Below are 13,434 nucleotides of genomic sequence, written 5' to 3'. Positions count from 1 at the left end.
ACAAAGGTGACGACACCAGTGGCCATTGGGATTATTCTGATGGGTTGTGCAAGGTTTGGAGATCTGAATGGAGGGCGATGCGTACATTGTTACGCGGTTAAAGCAGGCTTCATCTTAGACTTAACTGTTGGAAACACCATTATTTCATTCTACGCCAAGTATGGAAGCTTATGCGATGCTTTTAAGCAGTTTAGTGAGATTGGCTTGAAAGACGTTATTTCATATAATTCTTTAATCTCTGGGTGTGTGGAGAACTGTCGTCCTGAAGAGAGTTTACGTCTATTTCATGATATGAAATCATCTGGAATTAGGCCAGATATAACAACACTGCTTGGTGTCTTAAACGCTTGTTCTCACTTGGCTGACTTGGGACACGGTTCTAGTTGCCAAGGGTATTGTGTTGTTCATGGCTATTCAGCTAATACAAGCATTTGTAATGCACTGATGGATATGTACACAAAGTGCGGGAAACTTGATGTAGCCATGAGAATTTTCGACACAATGCATAAGCGGGACATAGTTTCGTGGAACACAATGCTGTTTGGATTTGGAATTCATGGGCTTGGAAAAGAAGCTCTTTCTCTGTTTAAAAGTATGCGTGACACAGGTGTGAACCCAGACGAGGTGACTTTTCTTGCTATTTTGTCTGCTTGTAGCCATTCAGGACTTGTGGATGAAGGGAAACAACTGTTCAAGTCCATGTCTCGAGGAGATTTCATTGTCATCCCAAGAATAGACCATTACATTTACATGACTGATCTTCTAGCACGTGCCGGACACTTAGATGAAGCTTATGACTTTGTCAACAAGATGCCATTTGAGCCAGACATTCGCGTGTTGGGTACACTTCTCTCTGCTTGTTGGACGTACAATAATGTGGAACTTGGGGATGAAGTGTCGAAAAAGATGCAGAGTCTTGGAGGAACAACAGAAAGCCTAGTTCTTCTCTCCAACACCTATTCAGCTGCTGAGAGATGGGAAGATGCAGAGAATATTAGAATGACACAGAAGAAAAGAGGGCTTCACAAGTCCCCTGGTTTTAGCTGGGTCGATGTTTGATTATTATGAGGATCTTAAGCAGCACCTTGAGTATTCTTGGAAGTCTGGCATTATCAAAAATTGGCTGAAAGAGATATCATTGCAGGTGAGATGAACTAATAATGGAAGCTCGACAAGATGAGATCGTAAAGAGAGATGCATTGTTTATGCCCAATACCAGACGCAGGTATTGCATATCTTTTACTATCGCTGTCTATATACAATAGTAAAACCAAACTAGTAAAGAGGATGTTTAGAACTATTTTCAGGAGTTTTAGTTGATCTCCTTGTTGTGAACCAGGTAGACAAGACATGGAGAAGTGTCATGAGTGTTATGAAGCTCCTTTGCTATTGGTCGCTAAAACACACCTAAGAAACCCTGAAGATTGGGAATTCGACGGTACCATAATGATATGAAATTTAGGATTTTGGAGAGGAAGACAGGGGGGAAGTAACCGGAGAAGCAAAGAGCTTACTCTGTTTCCACCTTCAAAACTCAGCCGTAAAAAGTGGCAAGGTAAGTGTATATATACAAAAATCTTATTGGGCCAACCGACTTACTAATAAAGCCCTTTGTTGGTATTATTATCATTATATATAGAGATTGTTGTTGTTTAAAATTCGTTCCGTGCGATCGTCTCTTTCTCCGTCCAAGCCGCAACCCTAAACAACAGTGCGATTCTTAATCACAAACTCGTTTCATCTTGATCACGTCCCAAATTTTCCCAATTCATCTCGGATTCGTCCTCTGTTCTTGTTCTGCCCTTTTCTTACTTTTACCTCCTCGTGATCAATAGGGTTTTATAAATCACATAAACCTTAACAAAATTGGTAATGTTTGATTGTTAATTTTTAAGAATGCTTATATTTCGTTACGTAAAGAATGTTACTTAATCTACAAGGATATTTGATTCGAATGATGGTTGCTTAAATAGTCTTCTTTGATCAAACAACCGTTTCGTTAGTTAACAGTAATGTCTTTGTCTGGCAGGGCTGAGTTCTTGACTCTGACATCAAAAAGAGGTTTTAGGATGGATACTGCTATGGAGAATTATAGTTCAGGTAGTGATGAAGAAGTAAAAGAAGGGGAGACCACCGTTAACGAGAGGGAAATCTATCAGGCTGCATTACAAGTATATTCATCTTAATCTCTTTTTTTTTTTTTTTCGACTTCAACACTTAGCTCTTTTTGTGATTTTGCTTTCATATTATGTTGGTGTTATCCCATTAACCAACCTGATATCAATTAACATGGCTTAGTTAATTACAGGATCTGAAACAACCCAAGACCGAAAAGGATCTACCTCATGGTGTTCTTACAGTTCCTCTTATGAGGCATCAGGTAATAATTATCACGTTTTGACTTAACTTTTTGTTGTCCTTACTTTGGACTTTGGTCCTATTGAGTATACTAATATCTCTATTGTTTCTTCAGAAAATAGCATTGGAATGGATGCGTAAGAAAGAAAAAAGAAGCAGGAATTGTAGGGGAGGGATATTAGCAGATGATCAGGTCACAATTTAATTATATTGATCACGATTTTTTTTCGAACTAGGTGATATGTAAAATTTCTCACAAGTGTGTGTGTGCTAATGCAGGGACTTGGTAAAACAATCTCGACGATCTCTCTAGTCCTATTGCATAAGTTGAAGTTACAATCAAAGCAGAAAAAGCGAAAAGGTCGAAAATCTGGTGGTACATTGATTGTTTGTCCAGCAAGTGTTGTAAAGCAATGGGCAAGAGAAGTGAAAGAGAAGGTTTCTGATGAACACAAGCTCTCTGTTTTAATCTACCATGGATCTAACAGAACCAAAGATCCTATTGAATTAGCAAAATATGATGTGGTTGTGACAACTTACGCCATTGTTACAAACGAAGTCCCTCAAAACCCTTTGCTGGGTCTTTTTGATACATTCAGTAAGAAGAGAGACAGAGCAAGCTTTGAAGGATCTAATCTTCAGCCTCCCGCTGGTGCACTAGGAAGAGTTAGATGGTTGAGAGTAGTATTAGATGAAGCTCATACAATTAAAAACCATAGAACCCTAGTTGCAAAAGCTTGTTTTAGCCTTAGAGCCAAGAGGAGATGGTGTTTGACTGGAACACCGATACAGAACAAAGTTGACGATCTTTATAGCTATTTCAGGTTTCTTAGATATCATCCCTATGCCATGTGCCTTTCATTTCGTCAAAGAATCAAGGTTCCAATTTCCAAAAACTCTCTTCGGGGTTACAAGAAGCTTCAAGCTGTTCTAAGGGGAATAATGCTTCGCCGCACCAAAGGTATACGTTTATTCCTACTATGCCCTTTTGTAGTTGTGCTAATCATCTTCTAATTGTCTTTATGTTGTCCTTCTATAGGAACATTACTTGATGGACAGCCTATAATTATTCTACCTCCAAAGCAAGTTAATTTGAGCAAAGTGGACTTTTCAGTAGTAGAATGGTCGTTCTACAGGAAGCTTGAAATGTATTCACGTTTGCAGTATCAGGTAATTCTCCGATAGTTATCTTATATGTATATACACAATGGTGACTTCGTACCTTGTAATATGATATATTTTTTTATATCTTTCTCTTATCTATAGGAATATGCTGATGAAGGTACTTTGCATGAACACATGGCTCATCTTTTGGTAATGCTTCTGCGGCTACGCCAAGCTTGTAATCATCCACAACTTGTTAATGGATATAGTCACTCAGATGCTATTGAAGAAATACCAGATGTGGGTCATGAATCCGATAGAGAGTATCTAACCATTCTCCTCAATCTCTTAAAATCATCCTTTAGCATCTGCAATGTCTGCAACGTAAGTGCATTAATGTAATGGTTGCGCATTGATTGTCTTGAGGCTCTTTCACTATGTTCCTAATATTCTTTTTTTTTTTCACTCTTATTATTATTCTCTGCAGGATCCACCAAAAGACCCTGTTGTTACTTTGTGCGGCCATGTGTTTTGCTATGAGTGTGTGTCTGAAAACATTAATGGGGATCACAAAACGTGCCCTGCACTTAATTGCAGTACAGAGCTTAAACATGATAATGTTTTCACTGAATCTGCAATTAGAAGTTGCATCAACGATTATGATGATCCTAAGGATAAGAAAGTTCTTTTTTCGCTACAAGGCGAGTTTATTTCATCCAAAATCAAAGCTGTGATAGAGATTCTTCAGTCGCTTCCAAAGCAAGGCTCTGATCCAGACTCTCCACCAATAAAGACTATAGTCTTCTCTCAGTGGACGGGTATGCTTGACTTGGTTGAGCAGTCTTTTGTCAAAAACCGTATAAAGTTCAGACGACTAGATGGTTCGATGTCTCTACTAACAAGAGACATAGCTGTAAAAGAATTCAACAATGATCCAGATGTAAGTGATGTTACATTACTTTGCTTTCAAAATTCGCATATTACATTTATCTATATAAGACAACTAATGCAATGTTTTAATATCAAACAGGTAGAAGTGATGTTGATGTCTCTTAAAGCTGGAAACCTTGGATTGAACATGATAGCTGCCTGTCATGTTATTCTCTTGGATCTTTGGTGGAATCCAACAACTGAAGACCAAGCTATCGATCGAGCTCATCGTATCGGACAAACTCGGACTGTTACGGTAACACGTATTGCCATCAAAAATACCGTCGAGGAACGAATTCTTACTCTTCAGGTATATTTAATTATTTCTAATATTGGTCCAAACCTATCAGGATCATTTCAAGATTATAATAACATTTCTCCACTCAATTGTGATTTGTGTTTCTTTAAATTAATTTTCACAGGAACGTAAAAGGAAAATTGTTGCATCTGCATTGGGTGAAAAACATGGTAAAAGTTCTGCGATTCAACTAACATTAGAAGATCTTGAATACCTATTTTTTGGTGAGTAGAAATATAACGAAGACCGTGTGCCCCTAGCTAGAGTTTTGACAAGGAATAAAACCTCTAGCTTTTTAGTGTGAATGTAAAGAGATATTTTAATTTCACATGTTGGTTAGATTTTTTTTTAGTAATGCAAAAATGGTTTACTTATCACCAAACAAATAAATTTTAAAAAAAATCAGACAAAATTAAAGATGAAAGAGACCAATTAATTTTGAGGATCTAAAAAGGTGGTAAAATTCTTTTTGGGCTTGGTAATCCAAGAAATCAACCAGATCTTTTTGTCATAATTGCAATGTGAAAAATGGAAAAATATTGGGTTTAGATATTTTAGTAATTAATTATAATTATATATTTTTATTCAACTGAGTATATATAAGAAATTAGGGTTTCTTCTCTATCCAAAAAAAATAAGGATGCCGAAGAAGCTTCCAGCGGAGTTGGAGGATGAGATACTTTATCGTGTTCCACCTCTATCTCTCGCTCGATTCAGAACCGTTTGCAAACAATGGAACACACTCTACAACGACAAGAGATTCATCAACAATCACTTGGCCTGCGTCCGTCCTCAATTCATCTTACGGACCGAGAATTCCAAGATTTATTCAATAGGCATCAATCTCGATGATTCCTTAGAGGTGCGTGAGCTAAACCTAGAAACTCATGATCAGGGTCCTGATAAGAAACTTAAGTTGTATCGAAACATGTTTTATTGCGACGGGTTTTTGTTATGCCCTGCTTTGCCTCGCGAGGTTGCGATCTGGAATCCATGGTTGAGAGAACGACAAACTAAATGGATCGAGCCGAAGAGGAATAGATTCAATTTATATGGACTAGGTTATGATAACGGTAGACCTGATAAGGAATACAAGATATTAGGGTTAAGTTATGGTTTCAGTCAAGAGATGGACGACGGCAGTGACACCAAAATTGACCCGAGGGTTTCAATCTACGAGTTTGCAACCAATGCGTGGAAAGATTGTAAGTTTGGTTTACTTGACTGGCACGTAAGGTCTCCACGGACTGTTTTATCTTTGAATGGAACTCTGTATTGGATTGCTAAGAGGTTTGAGAGTGGTGATACTTTTATCCAAAGCTTTGATTTTTCAAGCGAGAGATTCAAGCCATTTTGTTTTTTGCCGTGTAAGAACGATTTCGGAGATACTCAAATCCTTGAGGTTTTTAGGGGAGATCGGATTTCTGTGTTGGAACAATGCAAGACAACAAAGAAGGTCAAGATTTGGGTGACCAAGAACATGATTACTGGAGATATGAAGGAGATTGTGTCGTGGAGACTGTTAATGACGGTGTCGATACCAGACTTCCCGAGATTACAAAACCATACACGCTGTAATTCTCAGCCGAGTTACTACGTCGATAACAATGATGACAAGAGGCTCATTGTGTGTACTTGTGATGAAATTGGTAAGCCTTGCGTCTATATAGTGAAGGGAGATAGGTTCAAGAAGATTCAAATGGGTTTTGAGGTTGATCCTTGGCCTTTTCACCTTGTCTATGTTCCTAGTTTGGTTCCCATTCCTTTAGTTCAAGAGCAACGAGAATGAGAAGTTTAGTTTTTATTACATTTTTGAGGTATTAATTTTAAGAGTTCATTGTTTTATGGATTGGGTAACATACTAAATAAATAAAAATAAAAAGTACTTTTTTTAATGGTTTGTTCAGCTGAGGCCAGAGCCGGACCAAAGCATTTGGGGGCCCCATACAAATTATAAAAAAATATAGTCATAATTTTCCTAGTATAAAAGCTATAGACTAAAAAGAAAAAACAGTTAAACAAAACACCTAATTTTAAAAATATAGATACAAAATGTCCTAAAAAAACTGTAACAACCCCTTAAAATTTCTGAAAAGTAACAGTTTTTGAGTATTTGGGGGCTTCATTGTATCCAAAAAAAATCCAAAAAATGTGGGGCCCCATTGCAATGTTTCATTTCAATGGGGTCAAGTCCGGCTCTGGCTGAGGCTTTGTGAATGATGGTTCGAAATTTAATAAAGTGTATATATTATGACTAAAAATGTATATACCGTACGTTTATGATAAGTGGTGAGTCTATTTCGACTTCTTATAGGTTTTGGATAGTTCATGTTTTATGGATCAGAGACTATACAAAAGCCAAAGCGTTTTTTTTAAATATGTTTTTGAATGTTTTGTTTAGTGTGGCCTGGTGGAATCGTTTAATAAATTCTGTCATAAAAATATAGCATGATACATGAAAAAGTCTAGAATTATGAATTACTACCAATGTGTCAATGTAGACACATAAGTTTGCCTACTTTTGTATGTGATCCTCAAAGGCAATGATTTGTGAATTTGGCCCAGAGAAATTTGTAAAGTGGCTAGTCTCATTATACAATAATCTTTACTAATAAATATAGATTTCATTATCATTTTCTGTTTTTTTCAGTCTAAAAACTACGAATGTAATGGTTCTTTCTAAAAAATTAAAGTTAAAATGTAAAATTAGCACAAAGATGTAAGTACGTAATAGTATATTTCAAGATATTACATTGTTTGTTTTGGAGCAAAATTGATCACAAATTGTCTTGATTAGCCTAGTGTTTTCTTTACATGTATGTACGTTGTTGGTTATCCCCAAGGTATTTACTTAACCAAATTTTCAGATTATCCTAAGAGAAAAATGCGATTTTTAGAGAAATAGATGTTTCTATATCAGAGCGCAGGATTCTTACCAATGTTTACATTGTTGATGTGCTTAAACTCGTTTGTCCATGTTAAGAAGTGCAACTCAAAAATTCAAACACAAAGTGTGTGCCAAAAATATATATATATATATATATATACTAAGGTGGTGAACGAGATCTTAGAGTCTTCCAAGAACATTTCAAGTCAACACTGGTTTGTCAAGGTTGTGGAAGAGAGTCAAGTTCCATTGATCACTTCATGTAGTTGTATTCCACATTAAACGTTTCGAATGTCGAGAATCTTGGAACATTGGTGAATTTTCCGATACACAATCTAGATTTGATTAAGTTCGTAGAGAATAAAAACAGCCAGTATGTTTATGAACTTTATGTCATAAGTAATCGCAAGGGTGGTGGCCTGGTTGGTGGTCATTATATTGCGTCTACTAAGTTGGAGGAGAACAAATAGTTTTGTTTTAATGATAGTAATGTTTTAGCTGTTACTCAATCCGACATCAAGACTAATGGTGACCTCTCTACTGCATACTTGTTGTTCTATTCAAGGGTTATGCAGTCAGAGACAATCAGAATAGGCTATTTTAGGTTATTTTAAACAAGACAGAGTCATTGACTTCAAGGGGAGAATTACTTTATGAAATTATCTCCCTTCTAAAGCAGCACAAGTCAAATGGAAGTGCAGCGATGTATGCAGCTGAGGCATCCTAACAGACAACAAATCATTTATCGCGACATCTTTTTGTTTTAGGGGTGAGACTATGTTTTTTTGGCTTAGCACGTTAGTCACATTTTGTTACTATCGTTTGGGAAGAAAAATAGAAAGAAAAGATAGTCATTATATTTTATCTTTTTCAAAACTTCATTTAAATCAAGAAGTATTCGAAGCCTTTGTCACCCTCGTCTATTCTTGGATTAAAGGAGCGGTATGTATAAACATGAGAGAGGAAACACTAGCTTGAGCACATAGTTTCTGTCGTATTGTTCCATCGTCTATTCCAAACTCATGGACTCGAATCTGTCAATTATTTGTTGAATTAACTCTACTGCCTTTTATTTAGCTTGTATAGATGAAAATTGACTTCTAGAAAAAGAAAATGGAAACAAGCTTTATACAAACACAACACGAAAAAAATAATAAACAAGCTTTATTAGTTTTATTGTTTCTCTTTGGCCAAACAAATAAATTAGTGTAACTTTGACACGCTTAAAAGGGAAGTGTGTTGCGTCTATGTAGTGAAGGGAGATAGGTTCAAGAAGATTCAAATGGCTTTTGAGGTTGATCCTTGGCCTTTTCACCTTGTCTATGTTCCTAGTTTGGTTCCATTCCTTTATTTCAAGAGCAACGAGAATGAGAAGTTTTGTTTTGTTTACATTTTTGAGGTACTGGTTTTGTTTATTGCAAACTAAATTTTAAGGGTTCATTGTTTTATGGATTGTTCAGCTGAGGCTTTATGAATGATGTTCCAAATTTAATCAAGTGTATATATCTATATTATCATTTTTGAAATACATTTTGTGTTCTAACTTTTTATTTATAAGATTTTCATAATTAACCTTTTTCATCTGAATAAATATTAAAACTTGGATGAAATGTTTGTAATAAAAAATAAATATTCTAGAATATTTTACCTTCCTTAATTATGATTTTTAATGGAAATATCTATACAAAATCACAAATCAATAACACAAATTTTTATTGTCAATACACTAATATATATATAACAATGCGTCATCTTAAAAATTCAAATAAACTTAATCAATTATAATATAAAATCATAAAAATTATATATATAAATAAATGAAAAAACAAATATTTTGTGGTGTACTACGGGTTAAATCCTAATTATAACTTAAAATGTACATACCACCATATGGTATATATCTATATTATAACTTAAAATGTACATACCATATGTTTATGATAAGTGGTGAGTGTCTTAATACAACAGTCCAATCTAAGTTGTCATCGAATATAAAATTATATATTACAACTAAAAATTTGTTAACGAGAATTATTATTTTCAGTCATGCTATTTCATATATTGACAGAGTAATTAGTATGAAGTTAAATACCATATTACTCTGTCAATATATGGAATAACATGATTGATTTGAGGAAAGAACATTATATACCATATTTAACTTCATTATCAACATTAAGAAAATATTAGAGTTCTAAGAAGTTGTTATTGGAGAATTGATTTCTATAAATTATGAAAATCAAAACACATGGATTTTGAAATAACGTGTTTTATCATTGGATTTGAATTCTTCTATTTTACACTTTCAATCCATTCAAATCCATTAAAAACATAATGTGGCTTTTGAAGTCCAAAAACAAATCGTTAAATTAAAAACATGAGATTTTAACAAGTATTTATAAATCATAGAGCCAATAACACATAATTTTGAGAAGTATTTTAAAAATCAATAATTGAATAACACCTGATTTTTGTTTGGATTTTTAAATCTATTAAAATCATAAACCAATAACCTCCTCTAAGGTTTAAAGAAACGTATTATAAACATGTATGTTTAATCAAGCAATTTTATGCAAGCATCTTTGGAGAGTTTGTGTCTAGCTACATTCCTTCCTAATATACTCATTTCCTAAAAAGTCGATATTTCATAATTGTTTTCTTTTCTTCTAAGTTATGGGGTTGGCATTACACATTCTTACACTTGAAGAACCATTAACCGTAGACGTGAGCTCCTTACAAAAGGACTGATTGAAATCCATATGAAATGAACGAGACATTTGGATGTAGTCAGAAAAGTGGATCCTTAATGACATTCCAATTCTTTCGGTAAACCTACAAGATAAAACAACATGTTGTAGCGATTACAAACACATTATGCAAGAATAAGTTGTTGCACATGTTTTCAGTAAACATGGCAAGGACTCATGGGTGTAGGAAAATTTGATAAACAAATGGATGGGGAAGTCCATCGTCTCATTGTGCTTCATTTGCTCTTTGAGATAATAATAAGAATGATCATATATTCATATTATATGTTTATTTTGAGATTTTGTGGACATCATTTTCACTGTATACGAGATTACGAGACCAGCTAGATTTTTGATAGAAACGCAACGTTGTATGTGTATAAATTAATTCAAGATGTTGCAAACTACAGTTCACACACAATATCTAGTTAAAAAAATATTAATAAAACATCCATATTTTAGAATGGTACAAATGAAGTGAAATTGGATTATGTCCGGTCTCAAATTTGATACATTTTTATGGTTGGCTGATATCAGAATTTTGTTTTAGGTCTTGATGCATGGTTTTCATTTTATCTGCTAATTAATAAATATTAATACCACTTTTCTATTTTATTTTGTAGATGTCTTGAATACTTTAAAAGAAAATTTCACTATTTTATATGAATGTGTACTTTTAATTATGTGTGCTAGTGATTGAAAACAAAAAATGGTTTTTTTTTGTTGCTTCATGTTTACTTTGATGTTGCACTCGACTAGGAATCTTATTTTGATAAATTTTATGTTCCAGTAGTACATCTAGATGTATAATGGTATTTTGGATTTTTATCATAATTCTTGACTTATAAAATAACATGTCGTTTTTTAGGTTTTTCAAAACACAACGATTTAATTTAACTACGACTTATCCGTAATCATCCAATTTTAACGACATTGTGGACAGAGGAGAATTTTTATTAACGGATTTAAAGTTAAGGGGTTTTACCATTAAAGAGATAATCGAAAGGTTTTACAATAAAATAGATAATTGAGTGGTTCTTTCACGAACCATCTTTAGTTGGAATCCCTAATTTCTCCCGCCGCTTCTCCAACCGATCGTCAAACAGCGTATGCATTTTGGTCATGGAATTCATGTAACAGAGGAAATGCTACTACGGCAGCGGACGAGAATGCATACGCTGTTACATGAACTCCGTGACCAAAATGCATACGCTGTTTGACGATCGGTTGGAGAAGCGGCGGGAGAAATTAGGGATTCCAACTAAAGAGAAAATGCTACTACGGCAGCGGACGAGAATGTATACGCTGTTACATGAACTCCGTGACCAAAATGCATACGCTGTTTGACGATCGGTTGGAGAAGCGGCGGGAAAAATTAGGGATTCCAACTAAAGAGAAAATGTTACTACGGCAGCAGACGAGAATGCATACGCTGTTACATGAACTCTGTGACCAAAATGCATACGCTGTTTGACGATCGGTTGGAGAAGCGGCGGGAGAAATTAGAAGCTCTTCAGTTTGATCCATCGGTGCTGGAATCAGCGGTGAAGATTTCTTCCTACGCCTACATAAATCACATTCTTCGACCTTGGCAAGTTTGCAATGAAGAAAGATCGAGCGACTTTGGTATGTAATATTAGCTCAATTTTTGAATTTAGAATTTTGAACGCGTCTGTTTGGAAAAAATATATATATATATATATTTGAAACTCACATTTTTGTGGTTATTTTGGATGTGTAGGGTTTGCATTCTGGGGATATTAACTAAGAAGTGATTCAACCAGATTTCAAGCCAACCCAAATTGGTTTCTCGTAAGAATAGTATATTGTATCACATTTTTAAACTATTCTTACAATAGTTTATTGTATGAAAGTGAAGCTGCATGCTAAAGTGCAACAATATTACATCCTTCCAAGTTACTTCATTTTTGCGGGACTTGTCTTTGCACCATTGACGGAATTATGTGCTGTTGATGTGAGCGAATTTAGAAAAAAAATTGCAAATGCTAGGTGCATGATAAGGACAGAATGGCTTTGGACCATAAAGTCATCATTTCCCAGGTTTTAGTTTTCTCTGTCCTCGGTACATATTTCTACTAATGAAGATGCTATATTTGCTAGCTAGTATAAGGTGTTTTCAGTTGGTTTTCTTTTTTTAACAATAAAGCATTTTAGAGAGTTCAACAAACATGATAATTTGTTACTTGGTATATGTATTGACAGATGACATCAACAAGAATATAAAAGCTTTGAATTTCTTAGGGTAATATTGAGACCCTAAACCAGCTTGTCAAAAAATTTAGTGTTGTGAATAATATTGTTATGGTTTTGTGATCCTGCAAAATAATGCGGTTATTTGGTGGTGGGAACAGGTTAATAAAGTAAACGGAGTGATACCAAAAAATCTAAAGCATCTATGTGAGCAGATAGAAGGATGTTCTACTGAAGATTTGCAACTGGATTTAGACCATGACTTTGTGGAGGTTTTCGACAAGGATTGGGTGTTTTTAGAACGAGTGCAAGTACTTATGTTCAAACATTTTGGAAATTTCAGGAATGCTAGTCTTTTTAACTTGCATTGTGTTTTTTGAGATATTAAAAATGGTTTCTAACATATATAGTTATATTATATAGTAGCATCTACTATGTTTAAATTCCTTTTTTTAAGTAGGAACTTATATATTTCTTTGCTTGGAGGGTTTTAGTCTGTTTCTTAGTTTGTTTTGCAAAACACTAGTTAATCGTTAACACTGTTATAATTTATATTTTCTTCTTCCCTTCATTTTATTTCAATTGATTATCACTTACCTACCTCTTGGATATTCTCATACAAATATCTTTCACACCTTAGATTATTTTATTCTAAATATGGCCCAAAGATAACGTATTGTGCCGGTCCGAGTCTATCTCGCTAAAGATAGCTCATAGAAGTCTAGTGGGTCCAAAAGAGTGGTTTGCTTGATCTATGTATACTCCATTTAGAATCCCATCTCGTCTAAAATGTTGACATATTAATAGATGGTAGGTAAAATAACTCGTGTTTTTAATATCCAAAGTATATTATTATAAATAGTTCGCTGATCCCAAAAAAAAAAAAAAAAAAAAAAAAA

The 13,434-nt window shown here is 34.5% G+C and overlaps 3 protein-coding genes across 4 annotated transcripts in view; all 3 read left to right on the top strand.

Annotated features, from left to right (window-relative positions):
- Positions 1-1,125, top strand: part of LOC104767553 (pentatricopeptide repeat-containing protein At3g16610) — a 3,128-nt gene extending 2,003 nt beyond the window's left edge. The window contains exon 2 of the mRNA XM_010491564.2: positions 7-1,125. Within this exon, the coding sequence (XP_010489866.2) occupies positions 7-1,059 (1,053 nt within the window). The 3' untranslated portion in view covers positions 1,060-1,125. The remainder of the gene's footprint in view (positions 1-6) is intronic.
- LOC104765500 (helicase-like transcription factor CHR27) lies at positions 1,467-5,041 on the top strand. 2 transcript variants are annotated; one of them, XM_010489220.2, is made up of 10 exons: positions 1,467-1,555; positions 2,030-2,171; positions 2,309-2,380; positions 2,474-2,551; positions 2,638-3,319; positions 3,398-3,528; positions 3,625-3,846; positions 3,950-4,402; positions 4,493-4,702; positions 4,815-5,041. In XM_010489220.2, the coding sequence occupies exons 2-10, from the start codon at positions 2,070-2,072 to the stop codon at positions 4,920-4,922; spliced, it is 2,058 nt and encodes a 685-aa protein (XP_010487522.1). In that variant the 5' UTR covers positions 1,467-1,555; positions 2,030-2,069; the 3' UTR covers positions 4,923-5,041. The 2 variants fall into 2 exon arrangements, with proteins under 2 accessions (XP_010487522.1, XP_010487523.1); XM_010489221.2 differs by lacking the exon at positions 1,467-1,555 and having other exon boundaries at positions 2,089-2,171; positions 2,299-2,380.
- On the top strand, positions 5,331-6,560 carry LOC104765499 (putative F-box protein At3g16590). The gene has a single exon (XM_010489219.2). It carries the CDS (start codon positions 5,331-5,333, stop codon positions 6,477-6,479), a length of 1,149 nt encoding a protein of 382 aa, XP_010487521.1. The 3' UTR covers positions 6,480-6,560.

Source organism: Camelina sativa, chromosome 19, assembly GCF_000633955.1.
Source record: "Camelina sativa cultivar DH55 chromosome 19, Cs, whole genome shotgun sequence".
NCBI lineage: Eukaryota > Viridiplantae > Streptophyta > Magnoliopsida > Brassicales > Brassicaceae > Camelina > Camelina sativa.
This window is presented reverse-complemented; position numbering and strand designations above follow the sequence as displayed.